A 22,283-nucleotide genomic window follows, 5' to 3' on the forward strand; every position below is an offset into this window, starting at 1 on the left:
AGATTAATAATATCCTTCACGGAAATGGATAATGATCATGAAAAAAAAGGAAAATAATGTGAGGAAATTGCGTGCCAGTGATAAATGAACTTTTTTGTAGCTTAACATATTTTTGATTAAAATGCTTGATTAATAAGGTGAGCTGTAAGAAAAAAATAATACTCTAGAGATGTTTTTGTGTTTAAAATAGAATAACATTGAGTTATAATAATGAGAATTACTAGGATATAATCAACAGTACTTTTGGCAAATAGTAGCCTCTAGACAAGTAATAGAGAAAATTTATTTTAGATCATAAATGCACTTCTGTCAAAATTTTTTTATATTTCATGCGGTAATATAAAAACAGCATGCATATTTTTAATATTTTACTTTGAAAATTAAATTTAAAAAAATTTCATAAGCTTTTATTTTCATTAAAAATATATGTAGATTACTTCATAGAAGATCAGTTGATTAAAATTTTTATATCATTTTAAACATTATAAAATTGAGAAGAACTAAAAATATTTTTTTTAATTAATTTAATTTTTTTGATGCTATTATAAAATTTGCAAGCAATAAAGGTGAAATAAAAAGGAGTTTCAAGTATAAGAGTAGAATTTTATTTTGATTAGTATAAATACTGGTTATTTTCTGACACTCTTATCTTACGTGCGAAACAAAAGGGAATAATGAGCTCAATCTAGTTTCTTACAAGAACCTAATATAATTTAAATTACATAGGTAAAATTCTTTTAATATTTTTGAAGCAAGAAGTTTTAAAAAGTTTTAACGCTTTGATAGCAAAAATAACTTTTATTATTCTACTTTTCGTATTATAAAAAGTTTATCTACCGTTTATTTACAATAACAAAAATATTATTCAGTATGAATAATCTTTTTTAATAATAAATAAACAGAATGTATTGTAAATAAAACTTTTAAATAATATAAACATCTTTTTGACGTTATTAGGGAGTTTTTTGATGCTTCAATTATTAGTGTATATCCAAAGTTTTTTTATGAAAGAAAAAAAAAATTGACAAAAAAAGTATTTTTTTTTAAATCTCAAAGTTAATAAACGAAGAATTTTTATTTATAAATGTGAATCATATCAAAACTAAATAAATGTCACTATCGACAAAGAAAAATATTTTGTGATATTAAATTCTTTAATCAAAATAAGGTTTGCTTATGTAAACATTTAAAAAAATTGTAGATGAAAAGGGAAAACTAACAAAATAATATCAACAAATACGACGTTGCATGTTTTAAAGTGAAAATTTATTTAATAATAACGAGTTTTAGAAGATATTAAGTTTAGATAGACTAAATAAAAAATTCAAAAAACGTTATGTTCTTGATGTGAGTCTACAAATATCATGTGAAATTATTTTAATGAAAAACGAAACGAATATTACTGCTGTCGAGAATTTTCAAAATAAGTCCTAACAGAAGACTGATTGGTGACGTCAAGAAAAGATGGATTATTTAAAACATATAATATAACATTGACTTAATTAAATACTAATAAAGGAGTCAAGTCAGGCAAAAGCTGACTTCAAAATTTGTAGAATAAAAATATTTTACAATAGTTTAGAAAGTCATTAATAATAGTAATAAATCAAAGTAAATTTTGAAACAAAAAAAATTTCTTTGAAAATGTATGGAATTTTTTCTCTCTACCTAAACTCTACATCAAATTTTCCATCCCTTGGTTATCTTATAATGCAACGAGCTGATTCTGCAAGAATAAAAAAATCGATCTGAAGAGATGCAATCGAGATATATTGGGTAAGAATTTCAAAAACCGATTCTGACTTATAAACAGACTTTAGAAATTCTGAAAATATTTTCTTTGAATCTCTCTAGAGTCCTCGTTTGAATAAAAAAAAAGAATACTGAATCAAAAAATTGAATAAATTGTTAAGAATAAAAAAATTATTAAATAGAAAACTTCAAACCAGAGATTTTTTTTCAAAGAGCCACAAAAAAAAAATTTAAAAGAACAAATGAATTCTTAAACTCACATCAATTACTTTCTAAATTGAATATCACTTTGATTAAAAGTTCGAATAATTAAAATACACACAACTATCTTTAGACGCAAACTGTTTACTTATGAATGCGATTATTAGTTTGAAACAAGTTATCAACTAAAGCTTTTGAACTACTTAATTATTTTTTCTTACTGTTAACAGTAAATTCTTGTAGCAACCGCTTAAATTTTATCTTGTTAAGTCAAGTCTTTAAAAAAGATGTTTTTCCTAAAAAAGAAAATTTCAAAGTTATTTTAAATGAGATAGTAGTCTATGGAAGCACATTATGTACTGCTCCACATATTTTATTAAACGAGAACGTGAAGAGACCTTCTTCTACTAGTAGATACGCTAGACACCTCTCAACACATTTCAATTGCATAATACGATTGCAGTGAGAGATTCACAAATGATGTCAAATGATAGTTGTGTAGTATGCAATTGTCGATTTCAGTTAAGAACCTAGTAAATTATCATTAAAGTATTATAGTGTTTGAAACAATTGTCAAGTCAATAAAAGAATATAACTATTCTTAAAGCAATACGAGTTTGTATTGTGTCAAAAGATTTTAATTGTAATTTGAATTTTAGAGAAACAGTTGGGTTTTAAATGTAAAAAAGCCATTTGAAGGACTTCAATTTTATTGGATGACTGATATTCGATTGTGAAAGTGACAATATTCAGGAGAAAGAGAGATTTTGTTATGAATATTTAAATTCTTTAACGATTTAATTCTAAAGATAATAAAAAAAAGGAAGAAGAATTGGAATTAAATCCAGATTGATAGCATTTTTTTTTATTTGGATCAGAAAAAGCTTATTTATTGTTGATGAGTTGGTTCAATAGATCAGAGTTGAGTAAACTTTAACTTTGTCAGAGCATAGACAGAAACACTTATGAAAGGATTTCAACATAAGCTCAGTGTTATCTCACTCCCTCTTGCAGTAGCCACAGAATATGTCTATCTAGAGATTACTAGAAAATCAAAAGATCTAAGTTTGTCCGGTTTTGCAATAGATATCCACTAGAAGTTTAATAAAAAAATGGACAATAATTTTTCTGTTTAGTGGTTAAGTATGAGTATAATCGTCTTTTTTAACTCGAGTTCATTAAATTTTTTTCTAAAGAATTCCATACATTGCATTTTTAATGACTCGCTAATTAAACAAGAATTAATTAATAATATCGAAAATGTCTAAAAATGGAAGATAAATGGCTTTGTGGATACTGAGGAAAAAATGAATTTTTTTTTAAACGTTGATCAAACAATAGTTTTATCTCCAATGAATACTTCAATATTAACTGTTCATTCATATCAAGTTCATTTCATCTTTGTAAAATATTTAAATTCAAATAAATCATATCAATGGAGAAAAATTGTTATTTAAAATTAAAATCTCTACTTGATAAATTAAACACTTAAAAAATTTTATATAATAACCCTTGAAATAAAATAATTAAAAGATTTTGTTTAATAATATTGTGTGAAAAAATGAGTAATTTTGGTGCATTTTACAACAAACAATATTAATTCATTTTTAACGAACAGGACAACTCGATTTGAATAAAGTTTACACTAATCATTCTATACATCAATATATGCAAATAATTACATGTTATTTTATTTATTAAACAATAGGTCAACATTGCGAATATCAAATTAAATGTCGAAATGAAAATCAAATTAGTACTTTTACAATCCAACAGTTTTTAAATAATGAGTAAGAATTTGAACCCATGTTGTATTACTTTTAATTAAAATATAAAGCATTTTAATATGTATATGAAAATGGATAGTTAATAATCATTAATTAAATCATTCAATATAAATAATTGAGTGGAAATATTGGTTGGGTAAAATTTTAATAATAGATTTATATAATTAACTAATCGAAATTTGAGTATTAATATACAAAACTTTTTCTTTGACATAGATATGCTTGATTGGGTGTTAAAAAAATTAATTAAAGGATAGTAAGAGCGAGCAGCGAATTAATTTACATTTAATTTTTGCTCTGTAATTATTTTTTTTTATTCAAACCAACAATTTTTTAATTGAATAAAAAATTAGCTGTTAATTAAATTTTTAAACGATTTATGTGGAAGACTGAGAGAATCATTGGAGGGTTGAATATCGTTGGAAACTATATAACCGATAATTAATTTGATAAACAACTTGGAAATAATATAAAATATTATTAAAATATGCAAGCATTACCGTCTATAATACAGATCTACATCTCTTAACATTTTTATTCATTTAAAAAGTGGTATTTATTTGTTTCTTATTTGAAAACAATTTATTTCTTGAAGAATACGTTATTGTTCGTGATTGGAAAATAAGTATTATAACAAAAATATAATAAATAGAAAACAGCAATCAAACAGGTAACATTGATTAGTGCTTCAGTCTCGAAGAACTGATGATTAGAGATAGTGGAAATTTCAAACTTAGTGACATTTAAAACTTATCGAAATATTTGGTTAAGAATTTCTAGATATTACTTTATCATTAATTAACATCTCAAAATTAAAAAAAAAAAAAAATAAGATTGAAATACAGATGATTATATTCATGCAGATCAGTTTAATTATTAATAGAATCAATAATGTGTTTATCGTTGACATCAATTTCAATAAATAGTTTGAAGAAAGAATGTATGATTAAAAATTGAAACAAAACTTACTTTAAATCCTTTGTACCACTCCTTAATGGTGGCTTCATCATATCGTGTGTGTGACTTGAGAAAATCCATGTCTTCTTTGCTGAGTTTGTCTTTGCTTCCGAAGCAACCCATTTTGAATACTGAAACAGTTACACAAACATAAATGAAGTAAAATTTAATGCTATATCTGTGTTAGTTGTGTATTCTGTGTTTAGTGTGAATTGTGTAATACACGAAATATAACAACATACAATACGTTTTTACATATAGAAATGAAATATATTGTTTTAGAAAGTTACTCCTGAGGTATTTTTCTGAAAATAAGAGAGTTAAATTGGTAACGAAAAATAACGACGAAGAAAAAAGAAAATAAGTAAAAAATTTAAATGAAACTTGGAATAAAAACTTTTGAAAATACTAAAATTATTGTTAAACTGAAAATACTTTGGAATGAGTATTTTCCAAATAAATGAAGTTTAAGAAAAAATTAAAATGTTTAAAACAAACTGAAAGAGACTTGGAATAAAATTTTTATACTTTCAAAAACTAAGTCAATTTAATGTGAATTTAAAGTTATAATTTCACTAAAAAATCTCTCGACACATATAAAGATATATTTAAAATAGTTTAAGATACCAAACAAGTAATTTATTATTCTAGAATTCATTTCTAAATGAATGCGAATAAATCCTTGAATATCATTTTATTTTATGACAACTTAGATCTTTCAAGAAATTAAAATTCTTAAATAAATATGATAGATTCTTAAGAAATGTATTTTACTTTGAAAAACAATTTAAAAGTCTTTAATCATATTAATTAATGTAAAAAATAATGTAAAAATATTCTAGAGCTTCTTGTTGACTGTGTCAACAGAACAAACGAAACTAAATGAGTTTTTGCTACCATTGAAGTTGTAAAAAGTTAATATCACTAGGTAATCTACATAGTCACAGCTAAAAAAAAATCACCTCGTAATTCAGTCAGAAACACTTGTCGTGTCTAGTTCAATTGACCGAACATGAATGAAAGAAACTGAATGATACAGAAAAAATTCAAAAATGGGTATTATTTTATTTATTTTTTTTGCCATGAACATAACATGTGCTGTTGATTTGTCAGTCACACTAGAGTCAATGAGTTTTTTTCATGATTGAAGTAGGTTAGTTCAACTATCAACTATTTGCAAAAAACTTTTTTTTATTTTGTGAGAAAACTTGTTTCTAGTCTTGTTTTTAGAAAAAGTAAAAAGTTATTATTATCAAAATAAAATCGATTGTTAATTTTACAGTGATCTTAAATATTATTTTGAGATATTACAATAAATATTTGATAACTCATAAATTATTTATAATCTGTAGTTTCCAGGACTTCTTGTTTAACAAGAATAGAAAAAGTTGTATTTTATATTAGACAAAATCTGATCAAACTGTGTCTTTTTATGACCATAGATTGTCTATTGTCATCATTAAATACGATTTTTATCGAAGAAAAAATGATGAAAGATACAATTTAGATGTAGATACTGTAACGAAGTTACATTTTTAAGGCCGATATTATAGAAAATTAATTGGTCTGAGAATCGATAATCAGTAAAACCATTTTATCGACCCATGAGAAATAGCGAAAAATCCAGCTCTTTTATACTGTTTGGCTCCGCCCACTTTGCTATCCCCCACCACTATTGTGGTAAGTTGCGTGGGGGAGTCGTCATGGCAACAAGATCATCACAATATCTTTCTCTCTCAGATCTATTACGTTTCTTATGACCCTCTCTCTCTAATACATGGTTTTAATAGGCTTCGCCGATAATTTAAATTTCGCGCTATCTACGTACATTTTAAGTCCTATCAATGAGCCGTTATATCTAGGGGCAAGTTTGGCGGCACAATGGTTAGCTGCTGCCGAAAGATACTCTTTCTTAGTTACCATGTTTTTTATACCTGGTACCCTTTTCCGTCTGTTTTTACTGTAATACTTCTTCTGTTTTCCAGATGCTAAAACTCTATCATCTTGCAAATGTCTTGACCGGTTCATTTCTTCTAAAGTACTTGATATCGTATTTGATGGTAATGTTTTTCTGTCATATTTTGGATAGACTTGTCTGACTTTAGTAGATTCATTACTTGCAAACTTCCGCTTAGCTAAATTTCTATCCGAAGATTGGTATAACTTCTTGTCGTGCTGCAAAATCATGGTTTTTAGCACCTTGTTAGTTCTTCCAACTCCTTTATGTTGTGCACAGTATAGTGGAGTTTCCACATGTCGTATTCCGAAATCCTTCAACAATTTCTGGAATTTCCTACTGGTAAACTGAGTGCCATTGCTCGTGACGATTGTCTTCGGGCAACCAAATTGGTAAATAACTTCTTCTTTTAGAACTCTACAAATTTCTGAAGCTTGAATTACTAACAATTGAGTGTGTCCATTTGACGATCTGATAAAAGGACTTTGTAATTTGACTGCTATAATTTCCCATGGCTTCGTAGCATTGATAGTTGCCATTATTCCTGACGTCTGCTTCTGAGGGGACTCGTATCGTTGGCGTTTTTTGCACAAACGAACGTATCTATTGATTTCGTTCTGCATTCTTGGCCGAACATACTTATTTGCGATTCTTGAAATCGTTTTTGCCACCCCCGAATGTCCAGAAATCACGGTTTTGTGGTCACCTCTCAATACTTGGAGCCTTTTTGCTAACTTATATGCTGATTCTTGATCGGTATCTTCATTGTCTAGTGGGTCACAATAAGGTCTTTCGTCAATCTCTTCTAATCCTTGTTCTCCGTTCATGCTGGGTATCGGATTCACGATGTTCTCCGTTGGTTCCTTCTGATCTCGAGTTTTTTTTATCCTTTTCTTCTTTTGAATTGTTTTCCAATTTTGTTGACATCCACATTGAGTTGCACGAACATTCAATTTACCACATCTAAAGCAAAAGATTTGTGGCTTACTTTGGCATTTCCAACTTTTATGACCTTGTTGCCCACACTTCCAACAGCATTCTTTACTGTCATACAGGCTATGAACCATATTAATATCTGAACTACGTTTGTTACGTCTTTTATTTTCTTCTTTGCAGTCATTAACTCCAGACGACTTGAACCGCTTCTCGTCATCTCTTAACCGCTCATATTCACTGGTCATACTGATGATATCTGTTATCGTTTTTACATCACATCTTCGAACATATCTTCTATACTCTTGTCTTAAATTCTCATGAATTCTTTCTATTTGTTCTTCGTTGCTTAGAGTTCCTTGTCTACGCATGAGCGTCTGCAGAGCCGTAATAAAATCGCGTGCTGCTTCTCCAGGTTTTTGAACTCTATCCTGGATTTCTAAACTTAATTGAGTTCGATATCGTGTGGGTAAATAAAATTCTTTCAGAGCTTTAGTAAACTCTTCCCAATTTTTCCAATTCCTCTTATTATTTCTGTACCACAACAAGGTTTTGTCCTTCAATAATATTGGGATGCACTGCACAAGATATTTGTCTGCTATATCATAGCTTATTGACAACTCATCAACTCTTTCGATAAACGAGACTACATCTTCGCCTCCAGCGAATGTGACGTTCCATTTCCGGATCTGCTCTTTTATCTTTAGGTCCCTTTCCTCTTTTGATTCTGGCTCGCGCCATCTACTTGATTGCGGCGTAGAATGACCAAAGGAAACTATAGATTGTGCTCTCGATATGTGCTCCCTTAATTGTTGCGTCAATAAATCTCTTAGACCGGGTATATCGTCGATATTGTTGATCACTGTCGGTATGTTAGGTTCCGCTAATTTGTCTTTATTACTTTCTCTGACTGTGTGCTGACCTTCACTTGTATCTCCACTCGTCGATTCAATGTCAAAATTGTCCTCCATATTTCCCCTACTCCGATCATCCATGATGGCATCACGCAACATTTGTCTTAGTTGTGCTACCGGGACTTTAAATGGCATCTCAATTCCACAAGCTTCTAACTCAGCTCTAACTTGCGGCTTCTCTAACCTCCAGATATTAACTCTTGATAGACCGGCTTCCATATTTAACTCTTTTTAAAGCTCTAAAGCCTATAGTTTATTTGCTTATTCAAAACTTTCCAGTCCTACGTTCGAGCGCCAATTGTAACGACTAAATTTTCTTTACATCTTTGCTTATAATATTCTGGGTCTTTACTTCTTCCTCCTGAGCTTAACACTAACAGGTAGAGGTTTCTTGAAAGTCGGGGAGTCTTGGTTTGATGTTGAGGGCTGCTGGTAATCAAGAATCTGTGAACCAGCTGATGGTGTTCCTTTAGACGGATCTACCAGTACAGGTGCAGTGAAGACAGGGGTAGTTGTCCTTGCAACCTGACCAGTGATTGCTTCCACTTCCTGAAGCAGTGATAGCTGTACTGTTTTTACCCTCTGTGCAGTGTCAGTCATGGCTGTTTTGAACAGGTTGGCGTTCCTGTCAGCATCCTTTCCTAACCCTTTGGCAATCTCCGTCAGAATAGCCACTGCCTCAGACAATTGGCGGACCACTGGTCCAATGTGCCTTTGGTTCTCTGATGAGTGGGATTACTTGACAAAGCCCCCAGCTGATTTGACAGCCTCCCATTATCTCTTGTGCCTAACAGGACCAATGAGCAACTCAGTTAGACAGGAGAAGTTTATGAGAGCTGCTAACAACTTGGCTATCCAGAGGGCACTACAACAGGCACATTGGACCAGTGTCTCTGCTGTTGTTGGGGAGGTGGTGGCCGGAGTCTCTCTCTGCTCCTCATCGGTAGATATGGCTGCGGTGTCCTGGCGGTGTGCAAGAGTCTTCTCCTTGTGCGCAACTGCTTGGGACCCTGGAGACACCTCATCCTCTAGTTGCTTGGTTGTGCCTTGTGCTTTCCGGACTGGGTCGTGGCTCTGCTCATGGCTGGCTAGCGAGTGTGAGGGTTTTGTTTATATCTTTAATTTTACTCTTCCAAACCAACAATTTGGTTTTACAATACAAATAAGGTGACGTTGTGTAAGCGAAACTGTACATAAATTGGTTTCGTTTTATACACAATTTGTATAAATTGTATGCATTCTAGATACAATTCGTATAATATATTTACAAAAATAAAAAAATTTGTTATTGTATAAAATAAACTGGTATAATATAAAATTTTTCTTAAACATTTATAAGAAAATGTTCTCTTAATTTAGGAGATTTTTTTAATCATTAACACTGTAAATTTTAATGCTCTTTTTTAAAATATTAAAATTTTAAAACATTGTCTCAATTTTGAAACGTTTTTAGGTGTTTCAAAATCGAAACAATGTTAATCAAATAGGTGACGTCATATTAAAACACTTTGAATGTTTTAAAATAAAACACTAAAATATACAGTAAATATACAGCAATATTTATTAAATATTTCACTAAAATTACGACATGAGGAAAAAATGGATAAAACAAAGTAAATAATATGTAATTGGGAATATCAATCAACTAATGATGAAATCTTTATGATTTTCTTCAAATCTAAGTAATCACAGTTTAATAAAAAATTGCTTTCTGACATACGATCAAATTTATGTGTTGAGAAAATTTATTAGCTACTACTTTCAGTATAACATTTTTTTATGTATCAACAATACATTGCTTAACTAATGATTTAATCAATTTTTCATCCAAGTCACATCAACCCCCAAGATCTGTAACTACTCTAACTACATACTCAAGAGAATTTATTGGATACAAAAAATTACATCCCCAACTGAAATTTTTTTTCTCTCAGTCTCACAAAGAAAACAAATAAAAAACAGCTTGACAAGAATTTCCGTTATATTTGTTACTTTTTTTTGACATAATTGGGCCATTTTTTACAAATAAACCATTAAACCATTACGATGCAATCAGTTTTTACATCCGACAATTTTATTTATCAAAATGAATCATAGAAATAATGATAATATTAAAATTAAATTGGAAAAATAGAAAAATTAATTATTTACACATTAAAATTTTTATTTAAAATATAAATAATAATCTAAGTTGAATACTTAAGTGTTGATGATTAAGACTAACTATATTAGGAGTAGAAAATCTTGAAATTTCTGAAACGATTACTATCAAACATATCTAAAAATCGTACTGAATAAACTAATTTTTGAACAGAAAAATCCGCATCAAAATTTAATTGAAGTTCAACTGTTCGTAAGTCACAATACCAATAATCTCACTGTAAATCAGAGATGTATCAAAATAACACACCTTGATGTTTAAATATCTGTATAAAAACTATAAATCCTTGTAGTTATTTTTATCACACTTCAAGATGTGTTAAAATTTACAGTTCATTTAAAAGGTTTAGTATTAAAAACATGTACACTGGACATCTCAAATTGAAAAGTGTTTTATTTTAATGCATTTAAAGTGACTAAAATATTAATCAAATGAATGATGTCGTATTAAAACACTTTTAGTGCATTGAAATAAAACACTTCGATTTGCAGTGTATGTTTATTATAATACATTTGGAATTTGTAACGCGATGAAAACTTTAAACTTACAATATCTCTTTTTTGCAACAGAAGTTGATAAAATAATTCAAATACCTAAAGCAGAAAAATAGAAATATAAAAAAGTTGTACTCATATATATCATAAAGCTCAGAATGAAAATCGTATTTTCCAGAAAAAATAATTTAATGATACTTAAATGAAAATGTTCTTTACCGACTAAGTAAATTCAAAGTAAGTTTATTTTATATTATTTTATTATTTAATGTTTATTTAGTTGTTATTTTTCAGAGCAGTTGTTGCATTTTCGAGTGGCACAATTCTTCCAAGCAGACTGGTATAAGTTGAGCTATTGTCTTGTTCTGTCATATGTCGGTGAAAGTATCATGACACGAAATCATTACAAGTGAACTTGGATGTACATAGAGGCTTTTAACATGTCACGTAAATAGATTGTAAATATGATATTTAGAAGAGGGTAATACCCACATAGTCACGATGAATTGACATTTATATCATTGTTTTTTTACATCTAAAGAATTATTTATCAACGTACTATGATAATCAAGTTAAAAAGATCAATTGGAATAATAAAAAAAAATGAAGGAAAATAGGTAAAAGTGAGTGGATTAAAGGCTTTTATGGTGTACATATTTGGTCGTAAAATGCAAATTGAATTGAATCAGTTAAACGTGAGTATCGAAACAGGAAACCGTATCAGGCCTTGCCTTGTCGCACGTGCACAGCATTAAAAAATCAACTGGGTGAGAGAAAGTATCATTTAAATATAATGTTAACGCGATGAGAGTGTATTCTTACACAATTGAAGGATATAAATAGCAAGACATTCAACAAATGGCACAAAAATTTGTCATTTTGACCTCGAAAGATCAGACTGATAATAATAATAATAATATCATAAGCAATAATATTAATGAAAATCTATAAAAAAATAATATCGACACTCAAAGTTTTGATTAAAACCGAAGGAAAATGGTTGTCCCTAACTAATCAATGTGAACATTCCATTGAACATCAATGTAGGACGTGTCATCAAGGTCGATACGAGAGTTGATTGGACATGGTGTAGGTATATCTCAATAACAGTAGCATCAGTGAATTTTTTATCACTTCTTCTAATTATCATCATTAATTTTAATGGGCGACTAAAAAGCACTAAATATTGATTATAAATATGATTTTCGTTATTCATTGGCTAATGAGGAAATAAAGAGACTCTCTCAAGTGTTTTCCAATAACTTTAGAAATAAACTTTTCAAATAATGTAGCCACTTTTTAATTATTTCATAAAATGTTAATGAAATTTTTTCAAATTCTTTTGTATTTTATGAGTTGTTTCTACTTAAAGTGTTACAATAGACTTTATTTTAATTTTTTAATGAATTTTTACGGAATATAAAGTTTTAGATTTAAAGTTTTTGCATTTTTGCCAAGAATTCATTGAAAAATACTGCCATTGTGTCATTAATATTTTTATTTAATAATTCAATGTAAAAATAGTTTTAAACAATTTTTTGTGAATTAATGTTGAAAGTTTAAATTATTTCTTTTCCTACTTAAACTGTTAATCATTCCAGTCTGTTTGAAGAACACTGAAATTCTAGTTTGCTTTGAAGGGTTTGAGACTGCTTGACAAGTACGTTCGTGTGCTCTTGATTACAACAATTATTATTTTAATGTGATGTAGATATTTGTTCTAATTAAAAAAATATATATGAAAACATGTATGTTTTATTACATAAACGAAGGTGGGGTAAAATAGAATACGAAACAAAACGTAATTTTACCCTCCTTTCCCCTACCTATTTTTTAATCATTTACTTAAATCACAATAATTTAAAATCATATTAAAAATACATCTTTTTTTTAAATTTTAAATTTTCTGTCAATTTTTGTCTGTCAAATACAAGTATCAACTAGGACAAAATGGCCAATAAATATAAAATAAAAAATCCGAAAAAAAACATTTTTAGAGACAAAACATTTTTTACTAAACAAAACCTTTCATACCCTTCACTAACGGAGCTGTATGTAGTGAATGGATTTACATCACTTTTAATGGACTAAAAAATATTTATTGGATTTCAAGATGATACCAATTAAGATCTTTAACTGCCATTTTAACTATCATCTAGTTGATGATAAAAGAGAAGAAAGAATGAAATTGAGACTATAATTTAAATGAAACCTTGTAATTATTTTTTAATGTGAAACTGTACGATAATCAAAGCATAAAAAAGTATCAAACAGTGAACGATATGGGAGCTGTGTTCATCAGAATACAAATAAGTTATGTCCATGACGACATTTATACACTTAATTCTTTTTTTCTTTCATTCTCTCTTACTATTCAGGTAGGCTAACTGCAAATCTATTATAATGAAATGCCGTTCACGATGAGGTGACTCCAATTACGTCTCTCGTGGTTTTGCCTCGAGGCAATAACTAGCTAAGACATTTCTCAAGTTAGACGTACGTTAATGTTATAGATTTAAGCAAGAAAGTTTCTAGTTTGCAAGTAGTAAAGTTTCTGGCAAGTGTAAATTAACTAAAATTATAAAATTTTACCAAAAATCAATTATAAAAAATAAACATCTTCTAAATGTCAATTAATTCATTTTTATTTGCAACACATGAATTCTACTGCCTATTTAATATTCTTTCCATTAATTAATTTTAACTAATTAGCACAGAACACTTTTGTAACAATATGCACATTTAATTATTGCGAAATGAACAATCTAACGAAATATTTCGTATTTCACCGTAATTTATACTACAGAGACGCTTGCTTTAGTTCTTAATGAAATATTAATGAATGTTCGTTAATTGATTTTCATCATTTTGGGTCATTTTTTTAACCCAAAAATTGCCACATTGATTATTTAATTTATTTAATTAACTTTTGTGTACTTGAAACAATTTACTTTAACAATTAATCTTTAGATGTTTATTTATTTATCTTGTGGTAAGTATTTATCTATATTAAATGATATTTATTTAAATGATATCACATTCTTGAGCTTTTTTCAATGATTCACTCTTTCAAATAAAATACTTCAAAATATTTATTCTATTTATTGCTTTTCTTTATCTGCATATTCAAATCTTTCATTCAAATAAAACCTATTTATTTCTATTAACCAGATATATTTCTTTGATAAAAATAAACTTCATTTCAATGAAGTAAAATAAAAGTACAAAGAAACTAATTATCATTAAAGACTTTTGGTTGTATACGACAAGTAAACGATATCTATGTGTTTTAAATTTTATTAATATTTACAACCCTCAGAGGGTAAGTATTTAATTGAATTAAAAAAGTTTAAATGCCAAAACTAAATGTACATTTAAAATAATCAACCCACTCATTAACGTTTATTTTAAAAGTATGTCTAAATAAATTTATTTTTGAATTTTAATACAATAATTAATTGAAAAAATTATCAATAACAATAATCCTGTTTAACTTTATTGATATAATGTTTACGTAATATAAAACTAAAAATAAATAAAAAAAATTAGAATTATTCACAAATTTAAAGACAAAATATAATGACAAGCTTTATCATGAAATAAAGTTAATAATTAAGTAACCCAGCATAAATAATTAGACAAATTTTTCTAAAATTCACTATCGAGTTCCATTAAGGTCGGGATTGCCAAACCGTTTCATGATTAAGTCACAAAAAGGAAAATGATGTAAAGAGAAAGATCAAGAGCTTTGTGAAAAGCGCGCGGATCCATTGACTTGTCTTTGTTACATTATTCACGACGTTTCTCTCAAGGAGTTCCTGATCTCCTTCTCCTTTCGACACGACTCTACACCCTTTCTCTCTTTTCCCTCAAACTCTCCAAAACCTCAGCAATACTAGTAAACTATTGCAAAGTAACAAAGTAAACGTGATGAATATTATGCATTGCTTGTCTACCTCAAGATTGAATATTTCATACAATCGATAAACTTATAAATTTTAGTGGCTTACCTGTCACGATAATTTACAGACAACACATACACTATAAGCCAGCAAATTTGTGTATCACACAGTAGACAAAGTCAGTTGGAGCAACAATACGTAATATTATAGACAGTGGAATGTGTAATTCAGAATGATTATCAATTATCAGACATTTCCCATACTCTGACCATCAAATTGTCACCAATAACTCACGACTCTAATTAATTACCTTACTAACAATCTAATTTATATACTTATTCAGCTATTAATTATTTCCAGTATCTTCGAAACACTCACATAAACCAATACATATGTTACCTGATGAAATTCAAACCCAACAACACATTACTGTTATTAATATTTACACTTTATTTATTCCAACAATCAAATGCAAATTAATTTCCCAAATCACTTTAGCCTAAGTTTCCAATATCAATTAACTGACTATTCTTTTAATCGATTTATTTATTTATCAATATCAACGTTTTTTTTTCCCTTCAAAAATGCTTGTACATTGGTTCAAACACAAAGCATCAACTTGCATGCTTCTACCTCAGCATTATTGTCTCATACATTCAGCTCTTTTTATTCTCAAGCTTTTTTAGGTTGTCCTACTCTTTGCCTGCTCACAAGTCTCGTCACAATTTACCCACCCTCAACTCGACCCTCCTTGACTTTTTCTCTCTTATGCAGATCCCAAGACACTCCTTCTGCACTTTGGACGTCTCTCTGGCACTTCTATTAGTATAAGTCCGATATCCAATCAAAGGAGGCTTTACTATCTTCATCCGTTACTTGGTAATAGTGAGAGATAAATAAAAATTCGAATGGCAAAAAACACGCGTAAATGAGTGCTCCTGTTTGTCAGCCGAGAGCGGCAGACGTACTGGTAGTGAAGTAAAGCGACACTGGAGAGTCTCGCTCACTCATTCTTCTTCCCGGTGCTGATCCTGCGTGTTAAGCGATAGGCGCTCGATGCCACCACCGTTGGCGCCGTCGTTGCTGACGCGACGCTACAATCCAGCTGTTTCTGTCTCTTCTACTCCTATCTAATCGTATCCCCTGACGCCATCGACATTTCGACTGGATTGACGCGAGTATCATACACGTGGGCTAGAGTCTTTCTCTTCTTTACCACCATCATACACGTTATAACTTATATCCTACCAAGCCAACTTGAGTAGATGAGTAAGCAGGTCGTATAGTGAGATGCTCTATAAGAGTTTCCAACATTCTAATCCCAAGTGATGACTCTCTTTGCAGAGTGACAAATCGATCAGATAAATCCTACCTTGAATAAGACAGATAAGAGCAAAGGAAATGATCCAAATTATTCGTTTGTGAAATGACCTTTCGACTTTTTGTCAGCTTGGTCTCGTGGTCAAATAATAAAATAAAGTGGAAAAAAGCCAGGAAGTCATTTCATCAAATATCACTAAAATGTCTCAATACTTTTTCGCCCCCTTTTCGCTTTGCGTTTTTGTCGCTAAAATTTTACTGCAATGACAGTAGGAGGAAAAAAAAAACTGAAAATTATTTGAATCTCTTTTTTTTTTCTTTCGCTCTACTTGCGTTTATGTAAATTCATTTTTAAACGATAAAAAAAATCAAATGAGATGATCTGAATTATAAGTGTACTATTTAAAAAACAAATCAATATTGTGAATTAATTCTGCGGAGAAAAACACGAGAGATAATATTTAAGTAGAGCAAGTACGGATTTAGTCAGACGTGTATTATATAAAATTTGACAAATGACTAAAAAACTTTATTTTTAGATTTCTTTGACGCATTTTTGATAGTAATCGAAATAAAAGATATTTTTATATTTGATGATAAGATGAATTTTTTCGATAAATATTGAAGAAAGTTGTGTTTTTCTTTCTCATGAGTATTTTTAAATATCGAATTATTTTTTATTTTGATTTTTGTATGAAAAAAAAATAGGTCTTAATGGAGTAACTGGATAAGTAAAGATGACAAAGACTAATATTTAAGCATTTATTAATTTTTCAAATAACGAAATTTTTGAATATATGAATGAATTAAAAATTTCCAGTAGAAAAACTAACATTGTTATTAAATAGAAGTAGACAGTGTAATTATGATAACACAATCATTTAAATTATTTTTTTACAGTTAATCATAAATATGAACAAAATTATAGTGATAGAAAAATTATTGAGTTGATTGAATCAATTTAGAGAGAAAGATTAAATTAAGCTCATGCCAATTTTTAAACAATTAATTTATACAAAAATTCTTTAAAGACAATTTTTTAGATTTTTTATTGAAGAGTTTTGTATTTAGTAATAAATAAATAAACACTAATTAATTATAATAATTATTAAATTATTTATATTGTTCTATTAAACAAAATACTTGATAGCAAAAATAATTCTGTTATTAACAATTAATTGTTATTTATAATAAAGATAATTTTAATGGTCAAACTTTCATTGATCGAAAATTTAATTTTAAGTGATCAAAGTATACATGTAGTCAGCCTTCCTACAAACTTTGTAAAGTTAACAATAATATAATATAATAATTATTGTTGAAGGTACAAACAATATAATTTATTTTGATTACAACCGTTAGCAATTATTATTCTCACAGTTAATTATACTTTCTTTTCGACTTGTTCAGAATTAACATGGATATAAGTTGAATCAAGAAGTATTGTCACGTGCGATAACGGAATTAGTATCAAATCTCATGAGACCATCGGATTTGATATAAGAAATACATGATTAGGGTTAATTCGATGTCATTCGAAACTTCATTTCTTCTTCATTATAACAATACATAATAACTTATTTCCTATAATAATTTTTGTATCTGTGATGAAATCACAACATCATGATAAAGCATATAATTCCTTTTTTAAACAAAATAATTATATTATTAACAACAAATAAAAAACAATGATGGTTTTAGTTTAAAAAAATTTAATTAGTTGAAAAAGAATAAAATAAATTTCAAGTGATAAAAAGAATAATATTCAAAGTTTTATATGTACTTAGAAGTACTTTGTGGAAAGTTGGAAATGAAATGATTTTAAGAATGTATCTTGCTTTAATGGATCTTTAGAGATTCGAGGAGCAACAGTGATAAATATTCTCCACTTGCTCAACATGTCGACAGGATAATGCGCACTGTTCATTACATTTGTATGGTAGCTCGTCACGCTCATGCAAGCTTCATTGCACGAGCGCCACTTCTGTTTGATAGCACATGCATGCGAATACTTTCCATGTAATTCAGTTGTTTTTTTTTCAATTATTAATTCATAACCACCATCTCCGTATTGAAACACAATGTATATTAACTATGGTAACCCTTCATCGACAGCCTTTTTTAAAATGAATGAATAAATATGAGAAATAAATGGGAACATTTTTCAAACAATATTCAAGAGAAAATTCTTTATAAATGGATTTTAAAACATAATATTGTGTTTGTAAATAATTAATGATGAAGAATTAATATTTTAATCAATAATTTAAAAAAAGAAATGAATATTGAACGAGTATTTAATAAAAAAAAATTATCCCTGATTTATATCTTTATGATTGAATTATTATATACTTAATAATGCAAATTCAATAAATGAATTGAACATATTTAATAGTATATTTCACACCTAGGGAGGAAAAGTAGACTAGCTCAAACCACGTGTAAAATTACAACCCGAGCCGAAGGCGAGGGGGGTAAACACGTGGTTTAAGCTTGTCTAATTGTCCTCCTTAGGGCTGAATATAATTTTTCGTCATACCTGAGTGGAAAGTTCAACCCCTCTCCAATGGAAAAGTGAACTTTCCGCGCAGGCATGACGAAAAAATAATTTTTCTAAAGGTAAATTAAGAATACTATAAAAAATAAATTGAGTATAAAACATAAAAATTTTGCGTTTATATGTAATAAATTGAGAATGAAATTTCATTTCTGTTAAAATAAATTTTTATCTTGATATAAATAATCAACAAGTCATAAAAAAAATTGTTCAGCAAAGATTGATTATTAAAAAGTTACCCAACACATTTAATAGTACAAGCCCTTAACAGCAAAAAATTTGAATAATTACAAAATAACATAGTATTATTATTATTGTTTAAAAAATTCGAACTCATATAAATTTTAATAGATAATAATTTCAGGAAAATATTTTATAAACAATGACATTTTTTGTGTAAACTAAATTATTTAGTTATTATTTTTCAACGTATTTAATTTTACTACATACGTGTTTATGTATCCATCATTTTCTCACAAAGAAAATACTCATTATAGTAAACATAAGATGAACCTTTGCTAAACAATTTTTTTTTACACGAAAATAATTATGTATCAAAGTTATTTTAGCTCAAGTTATTAAAGCTACACAAATTAATTCTTGTTTTCTGTCCGTCATAGTCTAGAATATTTGAACACATAACAACAATATTGATCATAATAATGAATAATTTTATACCATGTATTATTATTATATTCCAAGTAAAGTGATTAAAGTATACTAAATACAAACTTTCATGAATATATTGCTGACTCATATAAATATATGCAAAAATGATGAACAAATTTTCCTAAACTCACACAAGATAAAAAATAAGCAACATTGTTTCATTATATTGTGTTACACTAAAACATTTCCTCATTCAATAGTAAGACTAGAAATAAGTTTTTAATAATTGCGAATTCTACCAACCCTCCTTGAAGAAAAAAAAACAATCCTCTGCTTCATCGTAGGGTCCATATGACTATAAAATCCTTAGAGTTCTTATCTACTCAAAACTACTCGTAGAGGTCATACCTACGAAGTTGTATGCTACCAGTTAGAGAAATTGTACTTTACCTAACTTGATTAATACCCAGGATAGTAAATCGGGTCTCGTATTTAGGATATCTTGATTCTGACGAAGCCAAGAGAAACGTGACTTTTAGGGCATAAACTTATATTAAGAATTTGCCAAAAATAGACATTTTATTTAAAGATTAACATTTTAAATCATTTATATTTGAAGAAAGATTTTTATTTAATTCTAAACTTTTAAAAAAATATAAAAATTCAAATTTTTTTTATTACTATAGAATATGCTTTTAAAGGGCAGATTTCTATCAATAATAAAGTAAAAGGATTTGAAAACTATTTCAAAGTCTTTCTTAAGGGAAAAATGCACGGAATGTAAGCTCTTTAATCACTCTCGTTTTCGTATTTTTTCTTCTTACTAAACTGTTCAGTTTGTCTTCAGTAATCCCTTTGCGGAAATTAGCGTCATTAAGTAATAGTTTTTTTTCTGTTGTCTATTTTTCGCAATATGTTATATGGTTGGTTTTAATATATATATATATATATTGCAGCCTTTATAAGATCGTATTTTACATGGCTGTACTGTTCAGTAAATGAGGAAGTATGCAAAGCATTCAATACCTTTGTCTATTATTTTCCATTGTGATAACACATAAAAAATTGCAAAGGGATTCCATTCATTCTTCTTTCTTTTTCTTTATTCGTCGTTAAAACTATCTTTCTTATTCAAAATTAAACTTTAAATAATACGCAACATTTTTCTTCTGATACATCGGGGAAATTATAGTTAATTGTTAAGTTTTATTTTTATCTTATCGTTGATAAAATTCAAGAATTAAAAAATGTATATATATATTGTTAAAATATCGTGATAAAAAGAAAAAAATTTTAATTTTTGTTAGAAATGATTAATAGAGATTGATGAAAACGAATGTTAAAAAGTAAAAAAAATGCATAAACCAACACGTTTACATGTTATAGTTTTTATTGGTGAAAATTCAATAGCAAGCATATCGGTTTTTCTTGTGCAAACTTTCCATCATGGTTTCTATTTTATCATCGTTTCTTTTTTTATAGATACGCAATAAATAGTATACGAATTTTTATAAAAAAACATAAATATTGATCGAACAGTATTAAATTTATAAACCTTATAAGCACTCTAAGAATTTTTTTATCTTTCAATAAACAATAGCTCATAAATATAATTTGTTTTTTTATTAGATTCTTCTTTAAATTATACTTAACTGTCAAAAATACAATAATATGTTATATTTAATAGATTTTTCCTGATTTATTATTAAATTTATTTGTTAAAATAAAAATAACTGTGAAATAAAAATTAATTAATGAAAGGTAATTAATGATAGATGTAAAAATCAATAATAATTTTTGCAAGTAATTAAAATAAATTTACGTATAACTTCTGTTGAAAAATCGTAATTAAGAAAAAACAAGTTTCTTTTACATTCAAGTATGAACGGTTAATTGGACTGTGTTGCATAATTATGTATTAACCCTAGAGAAAATTTTTGAGAAGCTTTACTGTATAACTTATGATTATTATTCATGGCTTAATACTAACAAATGATCATTAATAAAACAAGAATATTATTTTTGCAATAATTCCACTTACTTTTTTTGTAAAGAAAGAAAAAATTGAATATTTATCATGTAAATAAAAAACACTAAGATCATTTACACTTTTAACGAGCATGAACAGCATGTTAATTAATTATATCAGAGCTATCAATTTTATGAAACACAAAAAAGTTTTTAAACTTATTTAACATATTATCCAATCTACTTCATAATAATTGTAGAAAATTTTTATTTTCTTGTGTCTAAAAAGAAGAAATATATTAAAAATGTGACATATTGTATTGACTTTGGTCTCTTAAAAAACCCCCTTAACCAGTTACATAGTGACCTAAAATAAAATGAAAGAAGAAAAGCATTTACTGGATATAGAGAAAAAATAATAAAAATAGAAAAAAAATATAAACATAAATAATGATATGAAATCTTATTGCAAATCTTATCGACAGATTAAAAATAGTAACATTCTTTGTCGATAAGGAATTTATATAGTGTGCGAAGTTCTTTTTGAGAAGTTAACTATGTTCGAATGATTCATGAATAAAACATTGTTCTAATGGTCACGATACATGTGAAGTAGATATATAAAGACGCATCTGTAATTCTCGTGAGTGCATTCAATTAGTCTCTGGAGACAATTCAGGTATGTTTGTGTTAATTTCCCTAATTTCTTAATATCATAATACAAATGAGTGAATGTAGCACAACATTAACGTCAAGAAGAGTAATGCGTGC

General features: G+C 28.1%; 2 protein-coding genes across 7 annotated transcripts in view; both read right to left on the reverse strand.

Moving 5' to 3' along the window:
• Positions 1-22,283, reverse strand: part of Nca (neurocalcin homolog) — a 54,808-nt gene that overhangs the window by 26,475 nt on the left and 6,050 nt on the right. The window lies entirely within an intron of this gene.
• Positions 1-22,283, reverse strand: part of LOC118074331 (neuronal calcium sensor 2) — a 46,768-nt gene that overhangs the window by 18,550 nt on the left and 5,935 nt on the right. For 2 of the 5 annotated variants that reach the window (XM_035095458.1, XM_035095460.1), the window contains one exon: positions 4,710-4,828. In XM_035095458.1, the coding sequence (XP_034951349.1) occupies positions 4,710-4,828 (119 nt within the window). Of the gene's footprint in view, positions 1-2,174; positions 2,286-4,709; positions 4,829-15,166; positions 16,061-22,283 lie in introns of those variants that run through there. The other 3 variants (XM_035095461.1, XM_035095459.1, XM_035095462.1) reach the window with 3 other exon arrangements.

This window comes from Chelonus insularis, unplaced genomic scaffold (assembly GCF_013357705.1).
Source record: "Chelonus insularis isolate UGA/USDA-ARS -01 unplaced genomic scaffold, ASM1335770v1 contig_135_pilon, whole genome shotgun sequence".
Taxonomy (NCBI): Eukaryota; Metazoa; Arthropoda; class Insecta; order Hymenoptera; family Braconidae; genus Chelonus; species Chelonus insularis.